Source organism: Cucurbita maxima, unplaced genomic scaffold (assembly GCF_002738345.1).
Source record: "Cucurbita maxima cultivar Rimu unplaced genomic scaffold, Cmax_1.0 Cma_Scf00002, whole genome shotgun sequence".
In the NCBI taxonomy this organism is placed as follows: Eukaryota; Viridiplantae; Streptophyta; class Magnoliopsida; order Cucurbitales; family Cucurbitaceae; genus Cucurbita; species Cucurbita maxima.
The window spans coordinates 6,387,239-6,404,541 of NW_019272018.1; the positions used below are offsets into that span (position 1 = coordinate 6,387,239).

The 17,303-nt window shown below is 38.2% G+C and overlaps 2 protein-coding genes across 2 annotated transcripts; both read left to right on the top strand.

Annotated features, from left to right (window-relative positions):
- Positions 1-1,209: 1,209 nt before the first annotated feature.
- LOC111470854 (ATPase 11, plasma membrane-type-like) lies at positions 1,210-12,878 on the top strand. The gene is made up of 22 exons (XM_023116506.1): positions 1,210-1,590; positions 7,327-7,434; positions 7,524-7,643; positions 7,731-7,829; positions 7,962-8,099; positions 8,226-8,360; positions 8,464-8,643; positions 8,930-9,136; positions 9,218-9,337; positions 9,438-9,557; positions 9,652-9,774; positions 9,872-9,976; positions 10,115-10,259; positions 10,346-10,510; positions 10,608-10,846; positions 11,011-11,043; positions 11,185-11,266; positions 11,584-11,744; positions 11,857-12,042; positions 12,140-12,322; positions 12,403-12,578; positions 12,666-12,878. The coding sequence occupies exons 2-22, from the start codon at positions 7,372-7,374 to the stop codon at positions 12,760-12,762; spliced, it is 2,877 nt and encodes a 958-aa protein (XP_022972274.1). The 5' UTR covers positions 1,210-1,590; positions 7,327-7,371; the 3' UTR covers positions 12,763-12,878.
- Positions 12,879-13,558: 680 nt separating this feature from the next.
- On the top strand, positions 13,559-17,130 carry LOC111470977 (LRR receptor-like serine/threonine-protein kinase FEI 1). The gene is made up of 13 exons (XM_023116645.1): positions 13,559-13,924; positions 13,997-14,132; positions 14,239-14,310; positions 14,386-14,457; positions 14,547-14,618; positions 14,743-14,814; positions 14,928-14,999; positions 15,191-15,297; positions 15,396-15,569; positions 15,643-15,975; positions 16,107-16,358; positions 16,458-16,591; positions 16,686-17,130. The coding sequence occupies exons 1-13, from the start codon at positions 13,843-13,845 to the stop codon at positions 16,908-16,910; spliced, it is 1,803 nt and encodes a 600-aa protein (XP_022972413.1). The 5' UTR covers positions 13,559-13,842; the 3' UTR covers positions 16,911-17,130.
- The last annotated feature ends 173 nt before the right edge of the window (positions 17,131-17,303 follow it).

The following is a 17,303-nucleotide window of genomic DNA, read 5'->3' on the forward strand; positions in this document are numbered from 1 at the left end:
CTCTCTTTTTTACCGTTTTCCGACCGAGCGTTTCCAAACGCCAAATCAAATACCAACACGTGACTCATGCCTCCTCATTAATCCTTGAATTAATCATAATTTTTATTTTTTTGAAATAAAGTTGTTTTTAATTATAATAACATTTCCCAATTATTTTGTTTTTACTGTTAACTTGCATGTGCAGATTAAACCAATTAAGGGGAATTAATTTTGTCCTTAACCTTTATATTTCCAATTAATTAACATACAAAATATTATAATTTAATATCATCATACATGTCTAATTTATTAAATATAAAAGTCCAAATTTTGAGAGTAATCAACATTTATTTGATAATTCAAAATTAATATTTAATTTTGCCCCTTTAAAAACAATTTGATTTTAATACTTCAAATAATTTTGAATGTAAAAAAATTATCAATGTAATTATTTTACATTTATCTATAGTAATATTATACATTTATTCAATATAATTATTTTTATCTACGTTTTATTATTTAAACAGACATTTTAAATGCGAAAAATAAATAACTATGAAACTTCACTACCAAAAAAATATATTTTTTTTCTTCCAAAACAAAATAAAATAATATCTAAAGCTACATTATAATAAATAACATACACTTCAATATATTTTAACTTTCTAAGTTGGTGCACCAAATTTGATGTTTCTCAAACCGTGCAGAAAGCATTGTAGAGTTTATTTTGTGGGCAATGGCATGCATCTTTGATGACCCCATTTGCTTATAGTTGTCGAATTTGTACGATATGAATTACCAACCCACCAAATAAGCATGAGCCAGAATTTGTCAATTTTTTTAGATGGTCATTGGTTCATTATTTATTAAATTATAACCGTTCAAGTCCACCACTAGTGATATTGTTTATGTGGGCCGAAACTGTAATTGACTAAGTCCACCACTAACAGTATTGTATATTGCCCTTATCTAGAAGAATTTTGGGTTTTCCCATGATTCATCTACTGGATAAAGATTATATTTAATATATATTTTGGTTAATTGGAGTGATTATATGGTTAAGCATTGGCTATGGTATTATAAAATTTAATGAGTATTTAATCTAAAATAGGTAGTTGCATAGTAATGATAAATGTGAAAATTTTAATTTTAATTTTATTATTTTTTATTTTTATCTTTAATTGCTTAATTAATTTCATAGCAATGCATTGATTGGTTCTCTTCCTGCCTCACTATCACAACTCTCTACCTCCTTCAACCCTCTCTGTCTCTCCCCTCGTCTTCTCCATTCTCTTCCATTCCAACTCTCTGTAAACCGAACAGCCACAACCAGCAAAAGAACTCCCAGTCGCGCGCCTTTACTTTACTGAAACTCTCATTCAACAGATGCTCAGTGCCTGATTCGACTGTTCATCATTTTCGGTGAGAGATTACGTGGAGTTCCTGCGATTGAATTTTGAAAAAGACCAGACCAGAGTGTTCGACCGGTGATACCAGACGGAATCGAAGATAGCTCTGTCTTTCTCACTAACGCTACTGCGGATCAATCTCTGGCATTGGCATTGGCATTGGCATTGGGATTGGTATTTGAGTCGCTCATAGCAGCGCTGGGTAATTTCTTCCTTTTCGATTTCTTGTCTAGGGCTTCAACTCTCCAATGTTATTAGTCCTGAGTTTCATTCCGTAAAGATCATCTTCTTTTCGTGTTTTATTGTTATTTGCCTTATTCCTTTAAATTGTTTTGTTTGTTGAAATATCATCACTAGCCCAATAGAGTCAAGCCCAATAATTGTACTAGCCCAATAGAGTCAAGCCTAATTGTACGAGCCCAGTATATTTATTTTAGTAGAGATTTTAGGAGAAAGAGATGTAGATATTTTAGGAGAAAGATTCAATTTGTTAGGTCTAGATTCAAATCGGTTAGGTCTAGATTTAGATTGGTTAAATATAGATTGTTTACTCTTAGTATAAATACCCCCACCCTACCTAGGTTATTCATCCAAGAAATCTAAAAACAATAAAAAGCAGAAGTATTCTACAGAGTGTCTTGTATTCTCTTCTCGATTGGTCTTAATAAAGAGAGCGAGTGTTTCCCACAGTGAGTTGTGTTCAACATTTGGTATCAGAGCGAGGTTAGTGTAGGTTATCTGATCTCTTGGAATCCTTAGTATGCTCTGTGGTTGCAGCTCTGCCTGATCTTCCACATCAGAAACGATTTCTTGAGATTAGTGGTGAGTGAGTTTCTTTTGTGTCGTGAGAAGTCTGTGACTCTGCAAGTCTTGTGTCAAAAGAACTTGTTTGGTATTACTGAGGTATGGCCAACACGATGAGTGATTTCCAAATCGTTGGAGGAATTAAGAAACTCAACAACAACAACTACAACACGTGGGCAACATGCATGATGTCCTATTTACAAGGACAGGATCTTTGGGAGATCGTTGGCGGGTGTGAAACTACGCCGCCAGAGGAGGATTCTAACGACGCCTTGCGCAAATGGAGAATCAAAGCAGGCAAAGCAATGTTTGCCTTGAAGACCACCATCGGAGAAGAGATGTTAGAACATATTTGGGATGACAAGACACCGAAAGAAGCATGGGACACATTCGTGATGTTGTTCTCAAAGAAGAATGATACGAGACTACAACTTCTGGAGAATGAGTTGTTGTCAATTTCACAACGTGATATGACGATTGCTCAGTACTTCCACAAGGTCAAATCGATCTGTCGGGAGATTACTGAACTAGACCCAAAGTCCGCCATTGTAGAATCTCGAATGAAGAGGATTATAATCCACGGATTGCGACCAGAATATCGAAGCTTCATTGCTGCTGTACAAGGATGGCCCACTCAACCATCACTGGTAGAGTTCGAAAATTTGTTAGCCAGCCAAGAAGCCATGGCTAAACAAATGGGAGGCTTCACGTTGAAGGGTGAAGAAGCACTCTACACGAGTGAAAGTCAGAGCAATAATAGGCCGTCTACCAGACGTGGATACAATGGTGACAAAAGAAGAAGCCACCAAGGGATTGCACAACCTGAGAGAGCTCAGAAGAACGACAACAAGAGTTTTCAAAGAACGAGATTTGGTGGTATTTGCTATAACTGCGGGAAAAAGGGCCATATGTCTAGAGATTGTTGGTCCAGGAAAAAGACCATTGAAAACAATGTGGCAATATCCAAAAAGAAGATAGAAGATGAATGGGATGCAGAGGTACTATGTCCCATAGAAGAAGACGAGCTAGCACTCATGGCGACAATGGAAGACCATATCAACTATGAGAATGACTGGATCGTTGATTCAGGATGTTCAAATCACATGACTGGCGATCAGAGAAAATTGCAAGACAAGAAAGAGTACAAAGGAAGTCGTATGGTACGTACAGCAAATAACACACAGTTATCAATTGCTCAAATCGGCAATACGACAATCATGCCTGGCAATAAGTCTGATACAGTGTCGCTACATAATGTTTATCATGTACCGGGTATAAAGAAGAACTTGTTGTCAGTGTCACAACTAACAACATCAGGAAGCTATGTCTTGTTTGGGCCAGAAGATGTAAAAGTTTATCAAGATGTTAAGATAATAGGAAAGCCGACGATAGAAGGACGAAGAGTGGAGTCTGTCTACGTTCTATCTGCAGAGTCTGCCTATGTTGACAAGACCCGAAAGAATGAGACGACAGATCTATGGCATGCAAGATTGGGACATATTAGCTACCATAAGTTGAAGCTGATTATGGAGAAATCTATGCTCAAAGGTCTACCACAACTGGAAGTCAAAACAGATGTTGTCTGCGCTGGATGTCAGTATGGTAAAGCTCATCAATTACCATACAAAGAGTCAAGTTTCAAAGCAAAGAAACCATTAGAGTTAGTTCACTCTGATTTGTTCGGCCCAGTCAAACAAGCATCGATCAGCGGAATGCGGTATATGGTGACATTTATTGACGACTACTCAAGATATGTGTGGATTTTCTTTATGAAAGAAAAGTCTGACACGTTCTCAAAGTTTCAAGAATTCAAGATGATGGTCGAAGGAGAAGTAGGAGCGAAGATTCGTTGTCTACGTTCAGACAATGGCGGAGAATACACGTCAGATGAGTTCGATCAATATTTACACGAGTGTGGGATACGACGTCAATTTACATGTGCCAACACGCCACAACAAAATGGTGTAGCAGAAAGAAAGAATCGACACCTTGCAGAAACCTGTCGAAGCATGTTACACGCAAAGAACGTTCCAGGAAGATTTTGGGCTGAAGCTATGCGAACTGCTGCCCATGTGATCAACAAGCTTCCTCAACCAAAGCTAGGGTTCGTCTCACCATTTGAGATACTATGGGATATGAAACCTACAATTAGTTACTTCCGAGTATTTGGCTGTGTTTGCTATGTATTTGTGCCTGACCATCTACGTAGCAAGTTTGACAAGAAAGCAGTCAAGTGTGTATTTGTTGGATACGACAATCAAAGAAAAGGATGGAGGTGCTGTGATCCAACAAGTGGAAAATACTATACATCAAGAGATGTAGTTTTTGATGAAGCATCTACATGGTGGTCCTCGGAGAAGAAAGTCTTATCAGATTCAAACATTGAAGAAATTCTACAACAGAAGCTGGGGGAGCAAACTACACAAATTCAATCAAATTTCGATGCATCTGAAAATCCAAGCGACATTGATATTGACAAGCAGGAGGTGACTCAATCAAGCGAATCTGATAAAAATGAAACAACACATCAACAACTTAGGCGATCAAATAGAATCCGAAGGCCAAATCCTAAGTATGCAAATGCAGCTATTGTAGAAGATAGAGTTTACGAACCAGAGACATATGAAGAAGCATCACAAAACTCGGTTTGGCAGAAAGCGATGGAGGAAGAAATTATAGCCTTGGAGCATAATCAAACTTGGGAACTAGTGCCAAGACTAGGAGATATCAAACCCGTCTCTTGCAAGTGGGTCTATAAAATAAAGCGTCGACCGGATGGATCAATCGAGAGATACAAGGCTCGACTCGTGGCTCGAGGATTTTCTCAACAATATGGACTAGATTATGATGAAACATTCAGTCCAGTGGCAAAGATTACTACCGTACGAGTTCTGCTAGCACTCGCAGCAAGTAAAGATTGGAAACTGTGGCAAATGGATGTGAAGAATGCCTTCTTGCACGGAGAGCTAGACAGGGAGATTTATATGAACCAACCAAAGGGATTTGAGAGTGCAGCTAATCCTAATTATGTATGCAAGCTTAGAAAAGCTCTTTATGGACTGAAACAAGCACCGAGAGCTTGGTATGGTAAGATTGCTGAATTTCTTACCCAAAGTGGTTATTCAGTTGCGCATGCAGACTCAAGCCTATTCATCAAAGAAAGAGAAGGAAATTTGACAATTGTGTTGGTCTACGTGGACGATTTGATTATCACCGGGGACGATGAAAGAGAAATTTATCAAACAAGAGAAAATTTATCAATACGCTTTCAGATGAAAGAGCTAGGAGAGCTTAAACACTTCTTAGGCCTAGAAGTTGATCGCACAGATGAAGGACTGTTTCTCTGCCAACAAAAGTATACCAGAGACATGCTTCAGAAGTTCAACATGTTAGAGTGCAAGCAAGTTTCAACACCGATGGAGATAAATGCCAAGATTTGTGCACATGAAGGCAAAGAGTTGAACGATGAAACAACGTACCGACAACTAGTAGGTAGTCTTATCTACCTAACTTTAACTCGACCTGATATCTCGTATGCAGTTGGGGTTATGAGTCGATACATGCAAAGTCCAAAGAAGCCTCATCTGGATGCAGCTCGACGGATCTTGAGATATATCAAAGGTACAATCGACTATGGTCTTTTGTACAAAAGAAGCAAAGACTGCAAGCTAGTTGGATACTGTGATGCTGACTATGCAGGAGACCACGATACTCGGAGGTCAACCACTGGGTATGTGTTCAAGTTTGGTTCGGGAACAATTTCTTGGTGTAGCAAGAGACAACCAACAGTATCATTATCAACTACAGAAGCAGAGTATAGAGCAGCGGCTGGAGCAGCCCAGGAAAGTACATGGCTAAAACTCTTGATGGAAGATTTGCACCAGAAAATTGACTATCCAATATCACTTCTTTGCGACAACCAATCTGCGATTCGCCTTGCAGAAAATCCAGTGTTTCATGCTAGAACAAAGCATGTGGAGGTGCACTACCATTTCATTAGAGAGAAGGTCCTAAAGGAAGAAATTGAGATGCAGCAGATCAAGACAGATGACCAAGTGGCAGACTTGTTTACAAAAGGGTTGAATACTAGCAAACATGAGAGCTTTCGCTGTCAGCTCAACATGATGCAGCGAATGAGGACTAGTGCTGAGGGGGAGTGTTGAAATATCATCACTAGCCCAATAGAGTCAAGCCCAATAATTGTACTAGCCCAATAGAGTCAAGCCTAATTGTACGAGCCCAGTATATTTATTTTAGTAGAGATTTTAGGAGAAAGAGATGTAGATATTTTAGGAGAAAGATTCAATTTGTTAGGTCTAGATTCAAATCGGTTAGGTCTAGATTTAGATTGGTTAAATATAGATTGTTTACTCTTAGTATAAATACCCCCACCCTACCTAGGTTATTCATCCAAGAAATCTAAAAACAATAAAAAGCAGAAGTATTCTACAGAGTGTCTTGTATTCTCTTCTCGATTGGTCTTAATAAAGAGAGCGAGTGTTTCCCACAGTGAGTTGTGTTCAACAGTTTTGTTATAAAATTTCAAATTAAATTTTAATCCAGAAATGAGCAAGGGTAACTGGTTAAGTCGGTAACGTTTTTTTTTTTTTTTTTGCAAAACCTCTCGTCGAACTAAAATTTAAAAATAAATCGGTTAGAATATATTATTTATATATTTAAATTGGCCAAAACAAATTGATCTACCGTTAATTTTAACTAGTTCATATTCATGTAGAAACTAAAGTGAATTCAATTATGCCTTCCGAAAAGCTGGTTTTAATTTTCTCAATTCTAATAATTTTAATAATTTTTTATAAAAAAATTAAAATACCACTTGAATAGAAAAAGAAAAAAGAAAAACAAAACAAAACAAAACAAAAAACAGAATGGACCTGTAAAGGCATTTTTTTCTCTCTAAAATGCTGGCAAAGGTTTGAAGTTTTGAATTATTCATCAAATGGTATTTAATGGGGGCTTTATTATTATTTTAATTTTTAACTTACTGACTTATTGCTACTCTAAACGTATATGTAGTTGCTCTGTGACTACTGGAAACTTGTGATTCTGGGAAGGTGGTGTGGGCTCCTCATTTTTCGTTGAAGTTTTTGGTGATCATTTTATGTTTTGTGGGCAGAGTATATTAGAGATTCTGCAGTAAACGTTTAATCTTCAAAGGAAAATGGATGAAAAGGGCGAGAAGCCTGAGGTTTTGGAAGCTGTATTGAAGGAAACTGTGGACTTGGTAATAGATCTGAACAAATTATTTGCCTTTGCTTGTTACTATGTGGGAGTAGTTCCCTTGTGCTCAGTTTCAAAAACATGTGAATGCAGGAAAATATACCCATTGAGGAGGTTTTTGATAATTTGAGATGCGGCAAAGAGGGTCTTACCACAGCGGCTGCTGAGGCACGGCTTGTTATTTTTGGTCTCAACAAGCTTGAGGAGAAGAAGGTAATCAATGTTTCACCTGTAATGTTAACTATCTTGTTATGTAGTAACTAAAGTGCTAATCTTGTTTTGCTTCTGAAAATTTTCCAGGAAAGTAAATTCTTGAAATTTTTGGGGTTTATGTGGAATCCCCTCTCATGGGTAATGGAAGCTGCTGCTATTATGGCCATTGCACTCGCAAATGGTGGAGTAAGTGCTCAGCTCTTTGGTTCATATTGTTATTTCTCTCAGTAAATCTCATCTTGGTAGATTTTGGGTAAATTGTTGAATATTACCTTAAGTCGTTTCTGTATAAAGATCACATAAAGCATTTTTGCGCAGGGAAAGCCTCCTGACTGGCAAGATTTTGTTGGTATTATCGCACTGTTGCTTATCAACTCAACAATTAGTTTTATTGAGGAAAACAATGCCGGAAACGCTGCAGCTGCACTAATGGCTAGTTTAGCTCCCCAAGCCAAGGTACTACACTTGAGTGATAGTAGAATTATATCTGCAAGTAATTGCTTCTACTTTTTCTCCTCCTCTTTAGACAAGGTGATATATGTCCGATTTTATTTTGTTCTTTATGATGTATGTTGGTAAAAGATTCTTCGGGATGGAAGGTGGAGTGAGCAAGATGCTGCGGTTTTAGTTCCTGGTGATATTATAAGCATCAAACTTGGGGACATTATTCCAGCTGATGCTCGTCTTCTTGAGGGAGATCCATTGAAAATTGATCAGGTGAGATCATGTTTGCTGAGTTAATGTATATACTTCTTTCATTATGTTATTATTTTCCCAAAAAAGCTCTGAAGTTTTCTGAATTCTGCTTCGAATTTTGCAGTCTGCTCTTACAGGTGAATCTCTTCCTGTTACAAAAGGTCCTGGCGATGGCATATACTCTGGTTCTACTTGCAAACAAGGCGAGATTGAAGCGGTTGTTATTGCCACTGGTGTTCATACTTTCTTTGGCAAGGCTGCTCACCTTGTTGACACCACCAATCAAGTGGGTCACTTCCAAAAGGTAAGAAGGCTTTTGGTAAATTATATTCTACACCGATTTTTTTATTATTGAATGAGCGTATGATGAGAAGTCATCTTTAGAACAAAAATTCAACGCAGTCTCATTATCTTTTTATGTTGAAAGCTTATTTGGTAGGATTGAGAACATAAACAACAGGGAACTGACCAGTATTTTTTTTATACAGTATAACACGATTTGTATTATATTTTAAAATGTATTTTGAGAATTTTTTTAAAGTACACCCAAACCAACCCCAATTTTCCTTTTCCCTTTCCCTGTCATGCAGGTCTTAACTGCAATAGGGAACTTCTGCATATGTTCAATTGCTGTGGGGATGATTACAGAAATTATTGTCATGTACCCAATTCAAGATCGGGAATATCGTCCTGGAATTGACAATCTTCTTGTGCTTCTGATTGGAGGAATTCCAATTGCCATGCCCACAGTCCTCTCTGTGACAATGGCTATTGGCTCTCATAGGTTATCTCAGCAGGTTTGCTAGGATTCCAAGATAATCTGTCGAGTGCATTTCAACAGAAAAGAATGATTCAGATATTGTAATAATTACTTGTAGGGTGCTATCACAAAGAGGATGACTGCCATTGAAGAGATGGCAGGTATGGATGTGCTTTGCAGTGACAAGACTGGAACACTGACATTAAACAAGCTCACTGTTGACAAAAATCTTGTTGAGGTCAGTAAGGAAATGTAGCTTTGTTCAGCTTATTTACTTGCATAACCTACTAGCATTAAGATACTCTTATTAAATGGAATATCTGACTTGTAAATGTTAGGTTTTTGTTAAAGGAGTGGATGTGGATACTGTGGTTCTAATGGCAGCCCGGGCGTCAAGAACAGAGAACCAAGATGCTATTGATACTGCCATTGTTGGGATGCTTGCTGACCCAAAAGAGGTTTCACCGACTTGTACATGTTTTGTTGCAGGAATTCATATTATATTTAACTACTGAGTTCAATATGTTCATCTATTTTTATTCTTTCTAAAAGGCTCGTGCTGGTATTCAAGAAGTACACTTCCTTCCATTTAACCCTACTGATAAGCGGACTGCATTGACTTACTTAGATCGTGAGGGTAAAATGCATAAAGTCAGCAAAGGTGCACCAGAGCAGGTAGTGCCATTTTAGGTTGTATTGATGTGTTTTTCCTCCTGAAATGAAAAAAGTGATTAGACTCACTCACAATACTGTTTGTCTGTTATGACCCTAGATTCTGAACCTTGCATACAATAGGTTGGATATTGAGCGCAAAGTTCATGCTGTGATTGACAAGTTTGCAGAACGAGGTTTACGCTCGCTTGCTGTGGCATACCAGGTAATGCATTTCTACGTTTTACTTTATTATTGTGATCAACAAAATAATGTAGTATCTCAATCGATGAATGTTCCTTGTAATTAATATTATTATTTTTTTCATATTTTTTTTGCCGGTTTTGTTGTCATTTATACACAGGAAGTTCCAGATGGTAGAAGGGAAAGTGCTGGAGCTCCATGGCAGTTTATTGGCCTTCTGCCACTTTTCGACCCACCAAGGCATGACAGTGCAGAGACAATAAGGAGGGCGTTAAATCTTGGAGTGAATGTGAAGATGATTACTGGTACCTATTTTCTGTTAGTGTAAAGAAAGTACTCAATATAATGATTCTGACCTTCTGCCACTGCTTTGACCCTCTTTGCTTTTCAGGTGACCAGTTGGCCATAGGAAAGGAAACCGGACGACGATTAGGGATGGGAACCAACATGTATCCCTCATCTGCTTTATTGGGCCAAAACAAGGACGAGTCAATTGCTGCTTTACCGGTTGATGAACTGATAGAAAAAGCTGATGGCTTTGCTGGTGTTTTTCCTGGTATATTTTTCTATCTCTCAGTGAGTTTTCCTTCTTTTCTAGGATATAGAGTTGTTTAAGTCGAATGCTCTTATTGATTGATACCTGTTTGATCCAGAGCACAAATATGAGATTGTAAAGCGCCTGCAGGCGAGGAAACATATCTGTGGGATGACTGGGGATGGAGTAAATGATGCTCCAGCCCTTAAAAAAGCTGACATAGGCATAGCTGTCGCCGATGCTACTGATGCTGCTCGTAGTGCTTCAGACATAGTCCTCACAGAGCCTGGTCTGAGTGTTATCATTAGTGCTGTTTTGACCAGCCGAGCAATCTTTCAGAGGATGAAAAATTACACTGTAAGCAGATAATTTCATATCTCATGGTTTGGTGTGCTCCATTCTCGCTTCGAAAAGTATTATTGATATTGCTCAAACTTTACTTCTTCGAACGACACTTCCACAAATTTTACAAGTATTTGTTGTATTGTGATGATATACTTACTGAATTTCTGTATGTGCAGATATATGCAGTTTCAATCACTATTCGTATAGTGGTAAGTAAATGGTGGTTGTTTTAGATGCAAATTCCTGGCATCTCTATATTCTTTTTGTTAATTAATTCATTCATTCATTCTAAGTATTATTTGATATCATGATCTTAAATTGTTTTCATCTTTTATGTTGGTTGTCCACAGCTTGGTTTCATGTTGCTGGCTCTTGTATGGAAATTTGACTTCCCACCTTTTATGGTGCTCATCATTGCCATTCTCAATGATGGTTTGTACTTCTACTATTTTTTTTATCTAAAATTTATTGCCATTAGCAGTATATACACGATAGAACTTGCCACTGAGCGAGTCTACACTTATATTTAGGCAATAAACACTGCAAGTTGCCAATCAACTTTACTTCTTGTTAAGAATTGTGAAATTATCAATTTCATTCAAGGCTATAAATATTAATTGTTGCCGCTTCTGGTTAAAATACAAATTTCTTAAAAGGTAATTGACTTGTTGCAGAGCAATGTTTGAAGTTCTTATTTCTTTAGCAACTTAGAAGATTATTTTTATTAATTGTTGAAACTGTCATAATAGGTACAATAATGACGATATCGAAGGATAGAGTGAGACCATCTCCGTTGCCTGATAGCTGGAAGATGGGTGAAATTTTTACCACTGGCATTATACTTGGTGGCTACTTGGCAATGATGACTGTGATCTTCTTTTGGGCAGCCTATAAAACAGACTTCTTTCCAGTAAGACGGTTGCATCTGTTCATGATCTCTTAGTTCTATTGGCTGTCAAAAAGTAGTGTTTTCTTGTCGGTTATTTTTATTAGACTGCTCAGCTGATTGGCTCATTTTTCAGCGAGTGTTTGGGGTAGCAACTCTCGAGAAAACTGCTCACGATGACATTAGGAAACTTGCCTCAGCAGTGTATCTGCAAGTTAGCACTATAAGTCAGGCTCTCATATTTGTTACACGTTCGCGAGGTTGGTCATATGTGGAACGCCCTGGGTTATTATTGGTTGCAGCTTTTCTGGTTGCGCAGCTGGTCAGTGGACTGCCATTAAACTTCAGTACAGGTTTTTATATCATTCTATCTCAAGGTTCTGTGTTGTACTGATCCGGGGATTCTTCCTCATGGACAGATTGCTACATTAATTGCGGTTTATGCAAACTGGAGCTTTGCTGCTATTGAAGGAATTGGATGGGGTTGGGCTGGTGTTATCTGGCTTTACAACATTATCTTTTACATCCCACTTGATATCATAAAATTCATCATACGATATGCTTTGAGTGGGAGGGCTTGGGATCTTGTTATTGAACAAAGGGTATCTCTCTTTCTCTCTCTCTGAGTTACTGAGATTTGTCTATCAACTGTGTCGTGATCGAGTCATTTCTTGGCATGTAGATTGCCTTTACGAGGCAAAAGGATTTCGGGAAGGAACAACGGGAGCTACAATGGGCTCATGCACAAAGAACATTACATGGATTGCAAGCACCCGATGCGAAGTTCCACGACCGAAATCACTTCACCGAGCTCAATCAGATGGCTGAAGAAGCCAAAAGGAGAGCTGAAATTGCAAGGTAATATACTTGTTAGGACGGAAGTGCTTGGCTTGTGCAATCAATGTGCTTCCTTTCTGAGTTTTCTTGTTGGGCTGTTTGTTTCAGGTTGAGGGAACTCCACACCCTGAAAGGCCATGTTGAATCAGTGGTGAGGATGAAAGGACTGGACATAGACACAATTCAGCAAGCTTACACAGTGTGACAAAACCCTCAATCAATTCCATCTCACTGTAAATTATGGCAACTGTTTTGGTTCTGACACAAAACTATTGCATTAGTATAAGGAGTTTTCTTTTTAATATTCCATTTGGGTCCTAATCTCTGTTTGAACAAATATCTAAGTCATCCTCCCCCACACCTTAGGAAAACGTTGCTGTCACGTAATTGGAAAACAAATTTATTATGCTAACTGTTGGAATAGCTGGACATCAAAATGAGATAATAATATGGAGAAAGCTATGTAATCTCACATCGATCGATTGAAGAGGGGAATGAAACATTTCTTACAAGGGTGTCAAAACCTCTCTTTAATAGAAGCGTTTTAAACCCATGAAATTGAAGGTGATACGCAACGAGCTAAAACAGACAATATCTGCCAATAACTCCTTAGGTTCAAAAATATAATAAAATATCTATAACCTTCAAATTTAGGACAATATACTTAAGTTACTGAATAGATTAATTTGTTTGTTTAAATTAGATGCGTTAATATTTGTTTATAATATGATTATATGGAAAATTGGGGCGCAGGGACTAAGACCAGAAGGCTTTTGGGAGGAAGAGTTGGGCTGGGCTGAACCTCGAGCTAAAGGACAAAAATGTTCAAATTGTGTTTATTTTCTTATCCTTTATCATTTTTTTAAATTATGAATTTCATTTTTCTTGGATAAAAGATAATTTAAATTGATGCGAAAATTTGAAACGAAAAACTGGGTTTGCTAAAAAAGGTTACCAATGATTATGGAGCAGTGGAGAGATATCACCATTAAATATGAATTTTGAATCTCAAAGACTTTTTTTTTTGAATTTGAGCTTACGACAAACGGCTACTGCATTTTGCACGATTCCCCATGCCCATTCAAAAATCTGTCCTCCTTCCTCATCTATATTGTCAGAACATAAAACCCTCTCACCTTATTCGCTTTCAATCCTTCTTCTCAACCATTTTTTGAAACGGATTCTTTCCCTGAGATGAATGAGCTCCGGTGACTCTCTTCTACAGCAACAGATTCCTAATCCCTAGATTCGATTTCTTCAAGGGGTTTGAAAGTATCAATCCGAAATGGGTCTTTCCATCTGGGCCTTCTCCGCGATTTTAGCAGCAACCCTTTTCAGCCACTGCTCATTTTCGCTCACTGAAGATGGTAAACCCTACGTTTCTTGCATTTCTGTTGATTTGTTCTTTTGGGTGTGGATTCACTTTGTTTGTGTCTCAGGTTTGACATTGTTGGAAATCAAAACTACTTTGAATGACACCAAGAACGTCCTCGCTAATTGGAGCCCTTCGGATGAATCTCCCTGCAAATGGACTGGCATTTCTTGCCATCCCCAGGACTCTCGTGTTAGCTCAATGTATGTTACTTCACAGTTCACACCCATTTAACTTCATTTTCTTGATACCCATCTTTTGAACATTCGTTTTGAAATCTTTTGCCATGTTTGTTTGTGGGTTTTCCAGTAATCTACCGTTCATGCAACTAGCAGGGATTATATCTCCTAGCATTGGTAAACTTAGTAGATTGCAGAGACTGTAAGCATCTCTACAACCACCTTCTTTCTCTACTATGTTAATTACTTGATTCTGTGCTTTCTTATGTGAAATAAGGGCTCTCCACCAGAACGGATTGCATGGATATATTCCCAATGAACTTGCCAATTGTTCTGAACTTAGAGCCATGTGAGTAATAATTGCCTATTGTTCTGTTTATGTGCTTGCTGCAAGTATTATTGATGATATTCATGATATTATACATCATTTTGCTTCAGCTACCTGAGGGCTAACTATCTCCAAGGTGGGATTCCATCAAATATTGGAAACCTTTCTTACCTCACCATACTGTGAGTCTTGTTCTTTCTCCCACTTTCTTGGATGATTCTGTGGCTCTGTGGTGTCTTAGTTAACATCTTTTTATGATGTCAATTACAACTCTGGCACTCAGTTCTTATCACTGGTTAATTGTAGTGATTTATCAAGCAATTCCCTTAAGGGCAGTATACCATCATCAATTGGTCGTCTCACAAACTTACGCAATCTGTAAGTTGTAAGCATTATAGCTACATTTTTGTTGACTTTTCATGCCTGTAATTCACATTACTGAAGATATTATATCCTTTGTTGTGTTTCTTACAAGTTATAACTTATATTAGGAATTTGTCTACCAACTTTTTCTTTGGAGAAATCCCAGATATTGGAGTTCTAAGCACCTTTGGGAATAACTCGTAAGTTCTTGTAAACTATCATGGCCCGGGCCTGGGTATGATCCTGGGTAGAATTTAGAACTATGACTGTCCCATTGCAAGTTGGTAGTTTCATGATGATGCCAACATCAAGAGAAACATGTCATTTCTTTGTTAGTTTCAACTTCAAATCTTCTTTTATCTTGAGATGGTTTCATCCCTTGATGTGCCAGGTTCTTTGGTAATCAAGATCTTTGTGGTCGGCAAGTGAACAAGCCGTGTCGAACCTCACTGGGGTTTCCTGCTGTTTTACCACATGCTGGAAGTGATCAAGCTGCAGGCAATCTCTTTACACCTTAATGACGTTATTGTTCAGCACTTGACCATGTTTGCTTCGATAGATTGACTAAATGACTGATTCTGCCTTTTGTTTTATAGTTCCTGTGAAACGATCCTCTCATTACATCAAAGGACTGTTGATTGGTGCAATATCGACAGCAGGGTTCGTGTTGGTCATACTTCTTGTACTCATGTGGACTCGTTTGGTATCCAAGAAAGAAAGAACTGCAAAGAGTTACTTGGAAGTTAAGAAGCAAAATACTCGCGAATCAAGTGAGTTACATTCCTATGGTGAATTCCTCTTCAAACACATGTTGCAATTGACCACCTTCACAATTCAATGTAGGTGCAAAGCTCATTACATTCCATGGTGATCTACCGTACCCGACGTGTGAGATCATAGAAAAGCTGGAGGCCCTTAAAGAAACAAATATTGTTGGCTCAGGAGGGCTCGGCACCGTGTATCGGATGGTCATGAATGATCGTGAAGCATTTGCTGTAAAGAAAATTGATAGGAGTCAAGATGGTTCAGATCAAGTAATTGAAAGAGAATTGGAGATCTTGGGAAGCATTAAACACATAAATTTAGTGACATTGCGTGGTTATTGCAGGCTCCCTTCTTCAAAGCTTCTTATATATGACTATCTCGCAGCTGGTAGCTTGGATGATTTCTTACATGGTACCATTTTTCATAGACAATATCACCAGTTTTGAAGTTCTAAATGGAAATATTAGGAAGTAACATAATTATGAAGTTGTAATATCTTAAGAGTATGCAACTCTTCATACTTGTGTTTTCATTATTTACAGAATATGGACCCGAAAGGTCTTTGGATTGGAGTGCCCGGTTAAACATAGCGCTCGGCTCCGCTCGAGGACTGGCATACTTGCACCATGATTGCTGTCCAAAGATTGTGCACTGCAACATAAAATCCAGCAACATTCTTCTCGACGAGAACTTAGAGGCGCATGTATCCGACTTTGGTCTCGCAAAGCTTTCGGTTGATGGGGATTCCCATGTCACAACTGTTGTTGCTGGCACATTTGGTTATTTGTCTCCAGGTCCAATTCCCCTTACATCCTTTTGATATTAGCTACAATAATGATTCAACTTAGATTCAGAACATTAAGCTCAGTAGTGTTTAATACTTTCTTGAGCAGAATACTTGCAAAGTGGGATAGGAACTGAGAAGTCTGATGTTTATAGCTTTGGAGTTCTGTTGCTGGAGCTTGTAACAGGGAAGAGGCCCAGTGATCCATTTTTCTCAAAAAGGGGCTTAAATGTTGTTGGTTGGGTAAGCTAAATAGTCTCTACACAGCTCAAGTTCTTGCATGTTTTTTTACCATGTTTAAACAACGCATTGAATTGAATATGATCATGGCTATTAGTTGAACACACTCCGGGGAGAAGACCAATTGGAGAACATAGTGGATAATAGGTGCAAGAATGCAGATGTGGAAACTGTAGAAGTGATTCTTGAAATAGCAGCAAGGTGCACCAATGGCAACCCGGCTATGCGGCCTACAATGATCCAAGTTCTGCAGCTGCTAGAGCGAGAGGTGATGTCGCCCTACCCGAGTGATTACTCCGAGTCTCACTCGGATTATTCGTGACCGTAAGTTAATTTGAGGTTTGAGGTCTTGTTCACAGTTTGTGCAACATGTTAAGAAACAGCTGCTGCCTGCATATTGTATTCACTTTGTGTTAAGAATCTGAACACAAAGTTTGGGTCAAATGATTTTCAACCAACGTTCTTGTTGGGGAGGACTTCAAGAACATGTAAGTTTCAGTAGTACATTCATGACTCTTCCCTCTGATTTTGGGTTCTCTGCACAAAGTCTTGCATCTCCTTACGTTTTTACGAAACACAGATTTTTTAAGTCAGGTACGAAAATTTGAACATCGATTTAGAAAGAATAAGAGTATGTAAACTACTCCTTAACAGGCTCATATCGGTGAGCGTTTGCTTTTTAAGAGGTAAGAATTCACTAAGAACAAGCAATTTA

Coding starts and splice junctions, on each gene's coding strand:
- LOC111470854 (XM_023116506.1), top strand. CDS start 7,372: ATGGATGAAAAGGGCGAGAAGCCTGAGGTTTTGGAAGCTGTATTGAAG. Junction 9,558..9,651: donor TGCTTGCTGACCCAAAAGAG/GTTTCACCGACT, acceptor TCTTTCTAAAAG/GCTCGTGCTGGTATTCAAGA. Junction 12,579..12,665: donor AGGAGAGCTGAAATTGCAAG/GTAATATACTTG, acceptor TGTTTGTTTCAG/GTTGAGGGAACTCCACACCC.
- LOC111470977 (XM_023116645.1), top strand. CDS start 13,843: ATGGGTCTTTCCATCTGGGCCTTCTCCGCGATTTTAGCAGCAACCCTT. Junction 14,133..14,238: donor GACTCTCGTGTTAGCTCAAT/GTATGTTACTTC, acceptor TGGGTTTTCCAG/TAATCTACCGTTCATGCAAC. Junction 15,570..15,642: donor GCAAAATACTCGCGAATCAA/GTGAGTTACATT, acceptor AATTCAATGTAG/GTGCAAAGCTCATTACATTC.